This window comes from Phyllostomus discolor, chromosome 6 (genome assembly GCF_004126475.2).
Source record: "Phyllostomus discolor isolate MPI-MPIP mPhyDis1 chromosome 6, mPhyDis1.pri.v3, whole genome shotgun sequence".
NCBI classification, from domain to species: Eukaryota; Metazoa; Chordata; class Mammalia; order Chiroptera; family Phyllostomidae; genus Phyllostomus; species Phyllostomus discolor.
Window position 1 is genome coordinate 62,165,539 of NC_040908.2, and position 14,326 is coordinate 62,179,864.

Consider the following 14,326-nt stretch of genomic DNA (forward strand, 5'->3'; position numbering starts at 1 on the left):
GAGAAATACTATATGATAAATGACTCAACTCTATAATAGATTGAAAAGCAAAAAACAAAGTTCAACGTGTGCAGCTTCTTTGTATATTGATTCAAATAAAACAACTAAAAAAAACCCCTCATTCTATAAAATAATTGGGGATATTTAAGCACTGAATAGACATTCAATGACATTAGAGAATTATTCTTGTTTTAGCTATGCTAATGGTATAGTGTTTTTTTTTAAACATATTGAAAGTATTTACAAGAAACAGTATATAATATCTGCAATCTGCTTCAAAATCAGTTGTGGAAATAAATGAGACAAAACTGATCATTGCTGAAGTTGGGCAATGGATTCACAGAAGTTCATTATCATTTTCTTCCTATATTTTATTATTTAAAATTTTATAAAAGAAAACACACACACACACCCCTACAGATTTCCAATCATCTGGTGAAACATTTTTGTAGATGAGAAAACATGGATAAAAAATATCAGAATCACATTTATCACATGCAGCATAATTCTACTGTACTTTGGGTTTGTCGAAAAATGCATAGGTTCTCTTCCATAAAATAAAAGACACATTTTTCATTTGCACCAACACCTTTATTGATTTGGGTATTTTGAGTATGTCAACTATCTCCCACGTGGTATAACACTGACTGTTCTCAGTTCATGTCTTGACTGGATCACTATCAACTTCAACTGGTCTGCCCAACCACAGAGCATCATCCAGTGAAAAATCTTCAGCATGGAACTTCGCAAACCACTTTTGACATGTTCAATTAGTCACAGCACCTTCTCCACACACTGCACAGATCTCTTTGTGCGTTTCAGTTGTCGTTTTAGCTTTCTTGAAATAATACAGCATAATATGCTGAAAATGTTGCTTATTTTCTTCCATCTTCAATTTTAAAATGACTACACAAAAATTCACCAATTATGATAAGCTTTTTTTAAATACACGCTGATATGACAGCTGTCACAATACAATCTAACAAAATAGTTTCGAATGAAGTTAGAGACAACTAAGCACTACTACAGCCATCTTATGGAAAAAAACCAAATGAACTTTTTGACCAACCCAATGTTATTTAGATGGTTTAGTTTAAGAAACATAGGCAAAACAAAAAGACTTCATTCAGCCTTTTAAGACTCAAAACAAATACCTTTAAACATAAAAGGATGTGTCCTAATTACTCACCTAGATCAGAAACAGCTACAAAAGAAAAGAAGAACAGCTTTAAAAACAGAATACACATATTTAAGTTATTAATCATTAATAATTAAGCAGAAATACTCAAAAGAAAACAAGGAATGAGAAACGAGTAGAAACAGCATATTTATTTTAAAATTTTTTTAAATTTTTATTTACTGATTCTTAGATGAAGGCGAGGGAGAGAGAGAAAAACACTGATTTGTTGTTCCACTTATTTATGCATTCATTGGTTGATTCTTACATGTACCCTGACTGGGGATCAAACCCACAACCTTGGCGTATCTGGATGATGCTGTAACCAACTGAGCTACCCAGCCAGGGTTTGAAAAGCATATTTTAATATTGGGAAGCAAAATAATAGCTTACTTCCTAAAATCTTAAAGGATTATAAAACAATATAAATCAAGATAAATTCTAACATTTTAGAAAATAAGTCACTAATATTAAAAGCTTTCACTTCTAGGCACTCTATTTTTGCTAAAAGCAATCAATTTAGTTTTTCCATAGAAACTATAATTCTCATTTACATCCTCCACTTGCATTACTTTATAAAGTATTTCACTAAGACACCATTCTGACTATGTTCTAAGTATCAGGCTTCTGCTAGCGTTTCAAATAATTGAGAAATTAATCTTTTTCCTTTGGAAATCTGAAATCAGTGAACTCACATTAAATTTGAGTTTAACCCTTACAAATTAAACTAAGAACTGTGACCACCTGATTTCTCAAGAAAGAGACAAACAACACTCTAAATAGCCTGGATGATACCCCCACCACACTCATAGCACCACCATGTGACCACCTGGCGGGAGAGGGAACCATGGCCCGTCTCCAGTCTCCCAGTGTAATAAGCATCTCAATATCCTGGGCATGGCCCTTGGAACCTAAAACTTCAAAGGTATTTTCATCCAAAATTGCCCTTAATTACAACCACTTAATCTGGTATTCGACCAGAAATCTGTCCCACTGTTCAAGGAAAAACTAACAAAGATGGACAAGTTGAGAAATAATACGTCAGTCCTAACATGGCGCATAAACAGGCTATACTAGTCTTTATGCAATAAAGGAAATGGCGTCCAGGAAAATTCACAATTTACACCTTGCACCCAATTCGCCCATCCTGGCACAGCACGCTTCCCAATGACTCCTCCTCACTTCCCCACAGTGGTGCTTATCATCTATTTCGTTATGTTATACTTATGCATGCATCCTTAAACAATATATGGTTTTGTTTTGCATGTTCTTAAGCTTCACATAAGTGGTATTCTACTCTATGTATTCTTTTGCAGCTTTTTGTTTTTCTTAACGTCTATCTTCGAGAGATACAGCTCTGGTTCATTCGTTTACACAGCCGTATGTGAGGCACATTGAGCTGTTTCCGATTTTTCCGCTCTTGGCGCTGCTACAAACATTTTCACAACTCTCTTTGGCAATCATATGAAGTCTTCTACACCTCGTACCTAGGAGTTGAACTGTTGGACCAGGAAGTAGATACACTGTCAACTTCACTAGACACTATAACCTATGGTTCAACAACAAATCAATTGCTAAATGATGAAAATGTTTCATTTCCATTCTTCATTTTCAGTGCCCCTGGCACACATATGAGGGGGCTCATATCACTCGCCCTCACATTACTCCAGTAGCTTTTAACTAGCTTCCTTGTCCTTAAGCATCCCTCCCTATACTCTCAATCCCATAAAAATGAACTTTCTTGCTCATTATAATAATATCACTCCTCAAAAACCTGAAAGGGGTCCTATGCTGTCAGCACAAACCAATCAGCAGAGAACAACGAGGCCGGTGGGTAAGAATGAAATCCTGGCTCTATCCCCAACCTTGGGCAAATTACTTAACCTCTCTGTGCCTCAACTTTCTCATCTATCAAATGGACATAACAACTTTAGCTCACAGGGCTATAATGAAATTGAAATAATGTCACAGTGCTAGACATAAAATAATGCTCAATAATTTTAGCTATTGTTGTATGTTTGACATCATGCTCAGCTATGGAGAACACAGAAAAAGTATTAGACATGTAGATCACTAGGACTCTTATAACTTAGAGAAATAAGACTAATAAGAGCAAAATGACTGATAATACAAATCAATATTAACAAGTTTGGTATAGGTTCAGAGGTGAGGAGATCTGCTAAGGGCTGGGGTAATGGCAGAGCACCCCACTGTCTCCAGAGTCACACAGGAAATCAGTGCCAGGGGGAGGAAAACTGTGGCTGTGGGCCCAAAAAGGGAAACTTCACCAGCTGCCATTTGTCCCTTTACATTTTGTACTATGTGAATACATAATCTATTTTAAAAGTCAATAAAGCATTAAATGGAGGCTGTGCAAAAAAGTAATTTGAAGATAGCACTGCAAGGGACTTTCACTTTGTCCATGATCCAGTTCTTTAATGCCGGGTTTTTCAACCTCGTTACCACCAACATGCTAGCCAGGTAATTCTCTGTTGTAAGGAGCTAGTCTGTGCACTGTAGAGTGTTTAGCAGCATCTCTGCTCTGTACCCACCAGATGCCAGTAGCAACCCCCAATGTAGCAAATAAAAATGTCTTCAAACATCGCCAAATGTCCTTTGAGGGGGTCCAAAAATGTCTGGGTTGGGAACAACTGCTTTAATGTTTTCATGTTAAATGAAAACAATGGGCATTTTCAACATTAGCAAAAGAATTTTTTAAAACTTAAAAACTTCTCAGGCTGGCTTGCACAAATCAGTAGGATTTAGCCTGATAAAAAGACCAAAGACAAGTATTATAAATGAGAGAATGCAAATTCCTAGGGGTAGCACTCATAACTCACACTTCACAGTCGAAGCCTGTCCTGCCCTTCCAGCCTGCTGCATTTACTGCAGCCAACTTCGACTCCACACTATCTTCCAGCCACATTCATGCCAAGGAACTTTACTTCATGGAGAGAGTTACACAACAAACAGAAAAACCAGTAAATAACAATTTCAAAAGGATAAGGTAATGTAGTACAGTGAATTCTGGAGTAAGATGGAAGAGAGAAGGTGTCTGCAGTGATAAAAAGTTTCAGTTGTTACCTCAATGAAGCACAACCCTTGAGAAATTCTGATGAGAGAAATAGTGCAGATGTGGCTTAACTAAGTCTGTGCAGGGGTAGCCTGTCCACACTGCCCTCGTTACTGGTTTCTAGTAAGTTTAAACGACAATGTGCAAACAGGAGTCACCATTTCCAGACTGAACTTTGTGTGTTTCTCCACTTTAATCTCTTATGAATCCTGCATTTATAGATACTTTTTTCTTTGACATGAGTCTGATATCTCCCTCAAACAACTGAATCAAATAAACTAAATGTCTGAGTTATTTTTGACAGCCCTGATTCCTCTTCTTGCCATTAAATCTCCCTGACTGGCCCTCATGCAGATAGAATTCCTGCACTGGTTTTTATTACCTTTGCTCCTTGGACCCGCAACAGTTCTGTGGCCCAGAGAGGTTTCCTACAGCACCAATTCTTCTGACCCTACCTGATGCTCCGTTTCTGACACACACTGGCATTTAGACAGTATTCTTGAGATTGGAAGCCTCTAGTTCTTACTACCCTCACAGCACTTCAGGACAATGAGACTATGCCCTACAGGTACACTGTATAATGGCTTAACCATCAAAGGTCCTTGCAGCCAGAGCTGTTCAAAGGCAACAGCCACACAGCCAATTTCTTCTTCACTGCAGCATCCGTGGGTGAGTTGTCAACCACAGCACTGTCACAGAGCAGCAAGGGATGTCTTAAACAATTCATTATGAATATTTTTAAAGTACTAAAGGTCTTGAATAATTTTACATATATATATAATATTCTAGTAGAATTAAGGTTATAATGTCCCTTTTAGTCACTTGGGTACCAAAAAAAAACAAAAACAAAAAAACATTTTGTTCTGAGTGGCAGAGGCCATAATCCTGGATCATGGAATCACACACTGAATGGAACTCGTGGGAACTATGGCTAAAACCATGAGGGCGCTGTCACAGGTCTGCTATCTGCCATGGCCATCACTGAAACAAAATGTTGCGTACGCCAAATAAGATGCATGCCAGAGAGGTTTGGACTAGATGAAGAGAGCTGAAGCAAGTTTAGATTAGTCAATCAGTTGTTAAAAAATGAAAAAGAAAAGAGTCAATACTTTGGTTGTACTTACTCATCCCCTTCCACCCTGGCAAGACTTCTGGAGTAATGCTGTCCAGTTCTCGCTTAAATTCATCCCGGGCTTGGACCACCAGCTCATGGTACTGAGACACCACCTTGGCCTCAGACTGAGCTGCTTCAACCTGAGCAAACACAAGGGGTATGTGGTTAAAGCAAACAAAAAGTACCACACATATGCCAAGAAAATAGAAGTCATATTCCTTTATTTATTTACATTTGGTTGGGAATATATAAAAAACACAGAGGAAAACTAAAGCTCAGAAAACGGAACACAAGCCTTGCTTTTGTTTCCTTCTAATTCTGGGCAAACACCACCGTCAAGCCCTCTCCTGGCCTATGGAGCCCGCGCCCATACAGATCCCAAGTACAGACACAAGATCCACTACAAAATAAAAATTTTCTTATGTGGTCATAACTATGATCAAAAATGTTAACCATTATAAAAAGTATCAACAATGTTCAGCAATCCACTGTGTCCAACTCAAGTTTTTAAAATTTGTAACAACTAAAATTTTTTGCAGGGGAAAAGGGAGAGAGATGGTAGCAATTTATCATTTTCCTGAATTCTTAAAATCCTCTGGCTAAAGGATTATATTTAAAAGTAAAAAATACTTGTAAACGACCTAGAAAACACACCTTTCGGACCACATTGTCCAGGTCAACTATCATGTTGTGAAGTTTCCCCTCTGCAGCAGTAACGTGAGATTTGGCTCCAGCAACCTCTTTTCTCTTTGCACTTTCAATTACACTTTTCATCTTCTCTAACTCTTCTCTGAAAACCAATAATCAAAACAAAGATTGAGTATCACTCCCTGTCAATTTTATTAGCATTTAAAGTTAATATAACATACAATTGTTTCAAGTCTGTGAAAAAATAAAATTTGAAAAAAACTACTCAATGCTTTTTCATAGTCCTTTGCAGAGAACCCATCCCTGTCAACAACTGAAAACACCTCAGTCAGGGTCAGCTTTCCTAGGGTGAACCAGAGAAGAGGCATGTGTACAGGAAAAGACACAGGCTTCAAAACCATGTAAACTTGGATTCAGCCTCTCCTTTGCAGCACACACTTGTATTAACAGGGATTAGAGGCAGTTCCTAAGAAGTACCTGGCACAGTGCCTGCTACACAAAGAACATTCGATAAATGGCAGCTTTTGGAAGGCTTAGGTCAATGCCAACGAGCGTGTAAAGACAAACTCGAGGAAGGAGACCAAAGAGCTCACTGAGCAAGTCACTGGGTATCCGGGAGCCCTAAACCACTCAGTATTTCGCAGGTCAGAGGAACTGTGGTCTTCCCGCCACCAAACATAGACTCGGAACCCTGACTCACGGTCTGGAGTGATGTGAGCATAATATCTGAAATCTGCTAAAAGATATGCTGACATTAGAAGGCTTTCCTTTCTCTACCAATAATAAATATCTTAAGGAAGACAGCAAAACCGTGAATGACATATAATGATTCCATTATGTTGATGAGAACCTTTGGTTTGCATGCTTGATCTTACTTCTGGCCAACTTCTAGGAATCAAGGTCAAGGTGACATAAAACAAACCCACTGTATTATATACGACTACTTTGTTAAAGCGAAGAGACTGTGAGATGCTCTCTAAATCAGGGATGTCAAACTCATTTCCACCAGGGGGCCCATCAGCCTCGCAGTTGCCTTCAAAGGGCCGAAATAATTTTAGGACTATATAAATGTAACTACTCCTCAACAGTTAAGGGGCTGAAATTACATTTGGCCCTTTGAAGGCAACCACAAGGCTGATGTGACTCCTGGTAAAAATGAGTTTGACACCCCTGCTCTAAATTTAACTGTTCAAACCATCCAAGAAAAATCTTGAAATCATGGCAGAAGCTCAGTAAATCTGTAGAGATGCATCACCTAAGCAATAATCCAAAGAAAACTGCTTTTCATACAACATCTCTAATTTAGGTTTCTGTCAAATTTATTTTGGCCTAATATCTCATTCCTTCTTTCCTGTTTGAAACCTTGGTGTTCCCAGTACCTATGCAAATCCAGAACAGGTAATAAAGGAGGAAAGGGTTTCTCTCCTTCCTCGTTCTATACAGACAATACAAAGAAAACCCAGCCCAAAGAAAGCCACCAGGAGGCCCTAATTACTTGTTAAAGTCCATGAGTAATTACTTGGCTTTGAGAAGGGCATCGGCAGCCTCATCTACTGCCTTTCTGCGTTCCTTCAGAGCGCCTTCCACTGTGCGCCACTGAGCTGACTTCTTCTCACCTGCAATCTAAACAAAAAGTTCTAATTACTAGATTTATTCAGGCGGTCACTTAGTAAGTTATATATAAATGTCTAATCAGCACATTGTACACCTGAAACTAATACGGTACTGTATGTCAACTGTAACTGAAAAATAAGTTAATTTTTAAAAAATAAAATTACCAAATGCAGAAATAAGCGACATTAAATTCAAAGGTAAAATTACATACAGTAATTATCCAGAGTAGAAACTCTTAATCTAAGGTCCATGGTGAGCTCAAAGAAATCCATGAACCATCTATCATCAACTACCCTTCCCCCCACAAAAATTGCAAAAGATACGTTTCTGTGTGTATGAGCATTTTGTTACATTCTCAAAAGAAAATATGAGGCAGAAAAAGTTAATAAGAACATGAATTCTGTATTTAAAATGTGTCTTTCTCTCTTTCCTTTCCCCAAGTGCATATAGTTTAAAGTGAACATGTTCTGTGTAGATATGAAGCAAAACTACCTCATGGCTTATCTGAAAAGTACACTGTGCTAGGACCCTGGAGATGAACAGGAATGAACTAAATTATCAGAGAACAAAATACTTTTATCTAAGAAAAAAACAACTGAATTGGTTTGATAATTACATTTCAAATTGCCCAAACAGGACCACCGCAGGGCCTGCTGTCATCTCAGTAAGGTGTCCAGGGCCATGGATGCCCGATTGTATCTTCCCAAGTTAGAAATACACGTAGCCCTGCCTCTGTAGTCCTAGGCCCCCTGCTTTGGGAGGGGGCTCAGCAAAAGTAATGCCTCTGTGGAGTAATTGTCCACATTATGTTCCCACTGACAGCTAGCACGTTCTCTATTTTAAAGGTTCACCTATAGTCAACAAAAAGTTTAAAGAACGAAATTCCTTACCCTTGCCACTGGACCACTGTGGCGGTCTGAGAAAGCCTCTCAGAATGCCAGTTTTAAATGTTTAACATGAAACTACAAGATTACAAAGGAACCAACTGTTGTAAAAATATATATATATTATGTTTTAAATTTTGCAAAACAGAAACAGGTAGTACTAGTAAAAAACTTAATTTAGAAGCAGTGATGAGCATAAGTGATGTTTCAAGAGATCTGCAAGTACTATAATTTGATTTGAAAATACCTGTGCTTTCTACTGGTGACAAAGTTATAATGAGTGTTAATACTACTGGAGTTTGTTACTGATATTCATAATATCAAAGAAAAGGTTTTGAGACTAGAAAAAATAAAGATGTTTTCTATCCAAGTTCAACAAACTCATGAATTTTATCCATAGTACCCAACTTCAGGTTTAAGAATCCCAGCTTTTAAAGAAAATATTTGGTGCATTACTTCTATCTTTGTATCCTACTTTTCTGTTTTTATGTTTTACATAAATTGTTGCAAAGTGACAAACAAATCCATGTTATGGTGTGAATAATGAAGTTGCTGTTTCAGTGAACTGCCGCCTGATCCATCTTGCAAAATAAAACACATCAAGAAAGGATGCTGGTTGGACCATATCAATATCTCGTCAAGTATAACATTCTCCAAGGCTTTATAGTATGCTGCTAGAAGAACCTAGTATTGGCCTTGACCGGGTAGCTCAGTTGGTTAGAGTGTCATCTCAATACACCAAGGTTTGACCCCACCCTGCCTGGGAATGTACAAGAATCAACCAATGAATGCATAAATAAGCAGAACAACAAATTGATGTTTCTCTCCCTCTTTCTCTAAAATCAGTCAACCAATTTTAAAAATATGATCATTTTTTAAAGAAAGAAGAACCTGTCATCGTAGGAAGAGAACTCTATAGCTAACCCAGAAGACTCGTAAATCATGTAAGTAGTTAATGACATATCTGGGGGCCAAAATGTGTCTCCCTCTGTTGAATGTGTCCCACACACAGAGGTCCAAGGACAAGCTGTGCTGTAAGGTAGACACCAGATTCCTCTACAATCAAGCCAACTCTAAATGTCTCCAAACACTGCTTTGATAAAGTAATTCAGTTATCATAGTGCCCATGTGCACCTGTAGCTTCTTTTACTAGAAAAAACAGAAATTGGAACCCATTAACATTTCAAAACTTTTCTTTGTATATTTTTCTGATTATTTTATAATACCAGCTTAATACTCCCTACTCTAGTTAACTGTTCCTGTGAGGTGCTCTTCAGTGGGAAAATCCTGATTACAACAGATGTCGTACTGTCTAGTCCACACGCACCACATATTATGTGCTCCCTGGGAAGAGAGAATAGCCTCTTACACAGCCTCTCACCAAAGTAGTACCATGGATATTTAAAGCTTCCAATCAGTGTCCTGAGAGACATCGGTCCATTTGGGTTTGAACCCAACTTCCTGATATCATGCAACTTCGAGCCTTCCCATACCTGTATAACCAGCACATTAAATATTCTCGGTATGGTTTCCACTTTCCTGACTGAACTCTGACTGAAATTTAAATTTTATTTTCTTGAACTTTCAATAAAACAGAATTTTCTTTAAGTTTTCAAAGATTGTAGTTTCTGGCTACTTATATCAAAGGTCTAATTTAGCTCTTTTGTGATGTATGTACATATGACTAAAACAATGTGAAATGTGTTTAAATTCTTAAAAAAACACAGTTACAGTGAAAAAGTAACTTTACTGATCATGCATGATCTCCTGATCCATGAGTTTTATAATTTATGTATTTTACTTTTTAAATGACTTGGTATTGACCTGGTTGGGTGGCTCAGTTGGATAAAGTGTCATTCTGTACACCAAAAGATTGCAGGTTTGATTCCCGGTTAGGGTACATAAGATGTTGCTCACTGATGTTTCTGTCCCTCTCTCCCTTCCTCTCTGTAAAACATATCCTTGGGTGAGGATTGAAAACAAATTATAAAATAAAAAAATAAATGACCTGATATCGATATATTTCTATATACTAAATAACTGAATGTAATTATAAAGAAAACTTATTGAGTCCCAGCATTACATTTTTAAATCAATGTTAATTACTTTATCCTTTGAAGTACTCAATGTAAGTTAAATAATCAGCATAAGCATGTAAAATAGCTGGTATTTCAGGGTACATGGGATCTCCCTGTACTACTTCTTAGAACTGCATGTTAATCTAAAAGTATCTCACATTAAAGTTTATTTTTATGCCTTGGCTGGTGTGGCTCAGTGGACTGAGTACTGGCCTGCAAACCAGCAGGTTGCTGGTTTAATTCCCTGTCAGGGCACATGCCTGGGTTGCGGGCCAGGTCCCCAGTTGGGGGTTTGTGAGAGACAACCGATGGACATTTCTCTCGTACATCAATGTTTCTCTCCCCCTCTTTCTCCCTGCCTTCCCCTGTCTCTAAAAATAAATAAAACCTTTAAAAAAAGTTTATTTCTTAAAAATGGCGATTTTAAAGCAAAAACCAGAAAGCAAACAACAAACATATTCAAGCACTATTAAGATATGAAAGTAAATCTGAACTAATTCTTGTACCATATCACTGTTGTGATATAAAACAAAATACCATATAAAAATTCATCTCAAGGAACACAAAGGTTTTTCTTGTTGTACTTTTTTAAGACAATTATTTTAGATTACCCTTACTTAGTGAGAGAAAGCCCATGCTAGGAATAAGAAACCAGTTTCTTAAATACTACAACTCTAATCACATTCCTTGGCTCACCTCAGAATTGTCCATGGCTGCTTTCAGTATGCTGGAGTGGGCATTGATGGCCTGGACAGCAGCATTCTGGGCTGCAATGGCCTGCTGAGTGATGTGGGCAGTTTGGCTCAGAGCATCTTCTAAGCTCTTGGCTAAAGCTAAATTAAAAAGAACAGTTAAAAAAAAATAGATTCTCCCCCACAAATTACTTTGTTTTAAACTTTCACTCTGCTCCTATGGAGTTTCCCATTGCATTTTCCCCAAACTGTTAAAGCAACAACAACAAAAAATACAGATTTAGAGAATGAAAGTTTCATCTAAAAATATGATAAAATATTAGGAATTATTGAATCTGGATGATAGATCTCTGGGAGTTAATTATATATTTTTTCCTATGTACACCTAAATTTTTTCAAAATAAAATGTGTTATTTTTTTATTTAAAAAAAAGTGGGTTTTTTTAGGTAAAAATTTCTTTAAAAAGACTAGCATTTATTTCAAATGGGATGAACAAGGTTCAGGTCACTATAGCCCCTTTACCTATTATAGGCTAAATTCAGCATAACCACTAGCATTTTTCATCTTAAATAAAAATCACATAGATCCACAGGAAGAGGTACCCATTTTCATCTCCTCAGCAGGAAGGGATATTCACAGGAAACTATATCACCAAGATATAAGATGATAACACACAGACAAGAGGAAAAAAAGACAAACACAAAAACATGCAAACAAAAAAAGAAAGAAAGAAAAGGTAGCTTGGGAATGGACAGTGTTTTTCCACAAAGAACTCAAGAAATAGCAGACACTAGTATTCAAGATCACATTGCTATATGCTGCTTCAGGAATCAAAAAGAAAGTTTTTTTAAAGTAAAGCAAGGAATGATTTTAGATATAATACTAAAATGGAAACATGGTCATTTGAAGCAAAAAGGCCAGCAAGAATACAAATTCATCAGGTATCAGATGACCAAAAAAGGAAAATACCTGTGGCAGATGAGACAAAAACAAAAGGCGATTTGCAACAAAAGAAGTGACAAGACAAACGGAATCTGATGAACCACACACAGTACCTCTGCAACACAGATAAAAGAAGGCTAATATCAGAGAAAATACTAAGACATACATGTGAGACTGAAGTGTAACTGAAAGCACAGAGAAAGAGAGGCTATGAATGAACATGCATGAATGAATGGTAGGACATTCAACTACAAAATAACAGACCACTCCACAGAGGCCCACAGACCAGCAGATCAGGCCACTGGCTCAAAGCCCTCCTCAGAGTTCTCCTCACTCTGTGTGTGTGTGTGTGTGTGTGTGTGTGTGTGTGTGTGTGTTTGATACTGAGTTGTCAAGTTCCATATGTATTTTAGACATTAAACCCCACATCAGGTATAGTGCGCAAATATTTTCTCTCATTCCATAGGCTGTCCATAGGCTGCCTTTTCATTTCATTGGCTGTTTCTTCTGCTGTACAGAAGTTATTTTAGTTCGATGTAGTCCAACTTGTTGATTTTTTGTACTTTGATTCTTGGTAAAATTTTTACAGACATATTTTTAAAGTAAAATTTGGAAGAAAACTAACAAGTGACAAACAGAATCCTGAAAATTTTCACTGTGCCCAAAATGAAAGATACAAACAACTAGACAAAGAAAAAAGGAGCATGACAAAACAGCAAACATTGCCATCTTAAATTTATGACTTACTTCAAGGTTGTCCATATGATAAAAGGAGAAAAGTGAAAAATAAAAAATATATAAATTAAAAAGTAATCTTGATTTGTAGTAAAGAATTCAGAAAAAATAAAAAGTGGAAAAACAGAACTACTCTGCTTATTTACAAGTCATTTATTGAACATTCAAAAAAAAAAAGCCAAAAAAAAATCCAAGTAGCCAAATTAATATCCCACACCTATGCTCATTCTGCCCCCTCTACTCTTTACATAATTCTAACAAACTTGAGTACTGCACATTAGAAGGGAAACAGGAACCACTCAAGGCAGAATGACAAACAGACATAGGGATAAGGAGAAACAAACAAAACTATAAAGAATTAAATACCTCCTTGGTCTAACAAAAACCTACATGCCCACCATCTCCAGAGACATCAGTATACTGCAGCACAGTACAATAAATTATGCCCTATGTGCCTTGTTTAAGACCAGAAAATACATTTTTACACATCTAATATCTTTTTTTAAAGCATCAGCAAACTTAAAACTGGAACATAAAAAGAAAAATGCTTCAGTTAGCTGGAAGCCAGAAATGTGTGAAACATCTACCCCCACCAATGTCAGGTAACAGGACTCCTACAGTGAGAGTCCAAAGGCTGGGTAGTGACCAGAGTGTGAGCCACTCCAGCCTGCACAAATAAATGTACAAGTTTAACAAGGCCACACAATTTAACACGAAAAAAACAAAGAATCCAATTAAAAAATAGGCAGAAGACTTGAATAGACATTTCTCCAAAGGGGACATGTGCATGGTCAATAGACATATGAAAAGATGCTCAAAATCATTAATCAGAGAGATGAAAATTAAAACCACAATGAGATACCGCCTCACAACTGTCAGAATGGCTACCATCAATACATCAACAACCAACAAGCATTGGTTAGAACATGGAGAAAATGAAACTCTTGTGACTGTTGGTAGGAATGCAAATTGGTTCAGCCACTGTGGAAAGCAGTAGGGAAGTTCTTCAAAAAACTGAAAAGAGAATTACCGTATGATCCAGCAATTCCACTTCTGGGTATATCCTTAAGAAATCCAAAACACTAATTCAAAAAGATATATGCATCCCTATGTTCACTGCAGCTTTATTTACAAGAGCCAAGATAAAAAGCAACCTAAATGTCCATCAACAGATGCGTGCACAAAGAAGCAGCAGTATACATATGTAAAATGGAATATTATTCAACCATAAAAAACAGTGAAATCTTACCATCTGTGACAGCGTGGACAGACCTAGAGGGTACTATGCTAAGTGAAGCCAGAGAGAGAAAGACAAATACAGTACAATTCCACTTAAATGTGAAATCTAAAAGAAAAAAATTACAAATAA

General features: G+C 37.1%; 1 protein-coding gene across 6 annotated transcripts in view; it reads right to left on the bottom strand.

Annotated features, from left to right (window-relative positions):
* IMMT (inner membrane mitochondrial protein) overlaps positions 1 to 14,326 on the bottom strand; it is a 46,029-nt gene that overhangs the window by 7,196 nt on the left and 24,507 nt on the right. For 5 of the 6 annotated variants that reach the window (XM_028515248.2, XM_028515250.2, XM_036028249.1 and 2 more), the window contains 5 exons: positions 11,285 to 11,421; positions 7,532 to 7,635; positions 6,019 to 6,154; positions 5,375 to 5,504; positions 1,190 to 1,204 (listed from right to left, as the gene is read on the bottom strand). In XM_028515248.2, the coding sequence (XP_028371049.1) occupies positions 1,190 to 1,204; positions 5,375 to 5,504; positions 6,019 to 6,154; positions 7,532 to 7,635; positions 11,285 to 11,421 (522 nt within the window). The remainder of the gene's footprint in view (positions 1 to 1,189; positions 1,205 to 5,374; positions 5,505 to 6,018; positions 6,155 to 7,531; positions 7,636 to 11,284; positions 11,422 to 14,326) is intronic. The other variant, XM_036028247.1, reaches the window with a different exon arrangement.